The sequence below is a fragment of the Echinococcus granulosus genome (assembly GCF_000524195.1).
Source record: "Echinococcus granulosus chromosome Unknown EG_S00232, whole genome shotgun sequence".
Classification (NCBI taxonomy): domain Eukaryota; kingdom Metazoa; phylum Platyhelminthes; class Cestoda; order Cyclophyllidea; family Taeniidae; genus Echinococcus; species Echinococcus granulosus.
Window position 1 is genome coordinate 29,707 of NW_020170612.1, and position 835 is coordinate 30,541.

At 38.6% G+C, this 835-nt stretch overlaps 1 protein-coding gene across 1 annotated transcript in view; it reads right to left on the reverse strand. All coding sequences in view use genetic code 11, as the record gives it.

Annotated features, from left to right (window-relative positions):
* The window catches only part of EGR_10547 (hypothetical protein), a gene marked incomplete at both ends in the record, with an annotated part of 3,480 nt that extends 3,053 nt beyond the window's left edge, over positions 1–427 (reverse strand). The window contains one exon of the mRNA XM_024499796.1: positions 262–427. Coding sequence (XP_024345789.1) covers positions 262–427 — 166 coding nt within the window. The remainder of the gene's footprint in view (positions 1–261) is intronic.
* Between the last annotated feature and the right edge of the window lie 408 nt (positions 428–835).

Below are 835 nucleotides of genomic sequence, written 5' to 3' on the forward strand. Positions count from 1 at the left end.
AGGAAGAAGGTGAACGAGATGGTCAGGATAAGGGAGGAGAACTATGACGCTGATATCCTCAATGCGTTCTGCCAAGTACATTTAGACACATGTACTTCTTTCAAAGGCGTTAATCATGAACTGCTTCTTAAGCACACAAACTGCAATTTTTATATGCATTGCTCTAGCAAGCTGACCAACTGCATCAAAAATTGACCATTACAAACAGGAAGATTAAGGTTGCTGTGCATTCTACGGGACCATTGAGTTGGCAATGCATACCATTTTGTAAGGCACGAAGATCTGAATTATAGACACCAACGTTAGCTGAAAAATAAACGTTGAGCATGCCTTCAATTCCAAACAATCCTACTTGCCTGGCTTTTTTAGAATGCATTAATTTTAAAACGGGTTTGCTAAAGCTTCCAAAACTTACTTTGTAGCTCATTTTTTTTATAATGCGCCATCACTTATTTCAAGTTTAACATTAAACAGTGGAGGTAGTAGTCGTTAACACGGAAGGACAGACACCTTGGCCTGTAAGCCAGACCACAAAACTTAGATTAGAAATTAGCTGTTTCAATGCTTCAATGACTATTCTAGTCAGCAATGGAGGTTTTTTAAGATTTTGAAGCTGTTTGCACTCATATGCAATGATATACAAAGCATAAAGCAGACATCAATTGCAAAAACAGTTGTCTGTTCTGTGTTAAATGTTTTGTAGATTATAGGCCTCCACATTTTGCGGTTTACACGTGTATTTGCTGCCAGAAACATGCCGCTGATTTTCAAATAGAAAAACCAGTAGACACGCAGTAAGTCGATTCTAGCCATTTGCGCTCTCATGTTCCAGCTC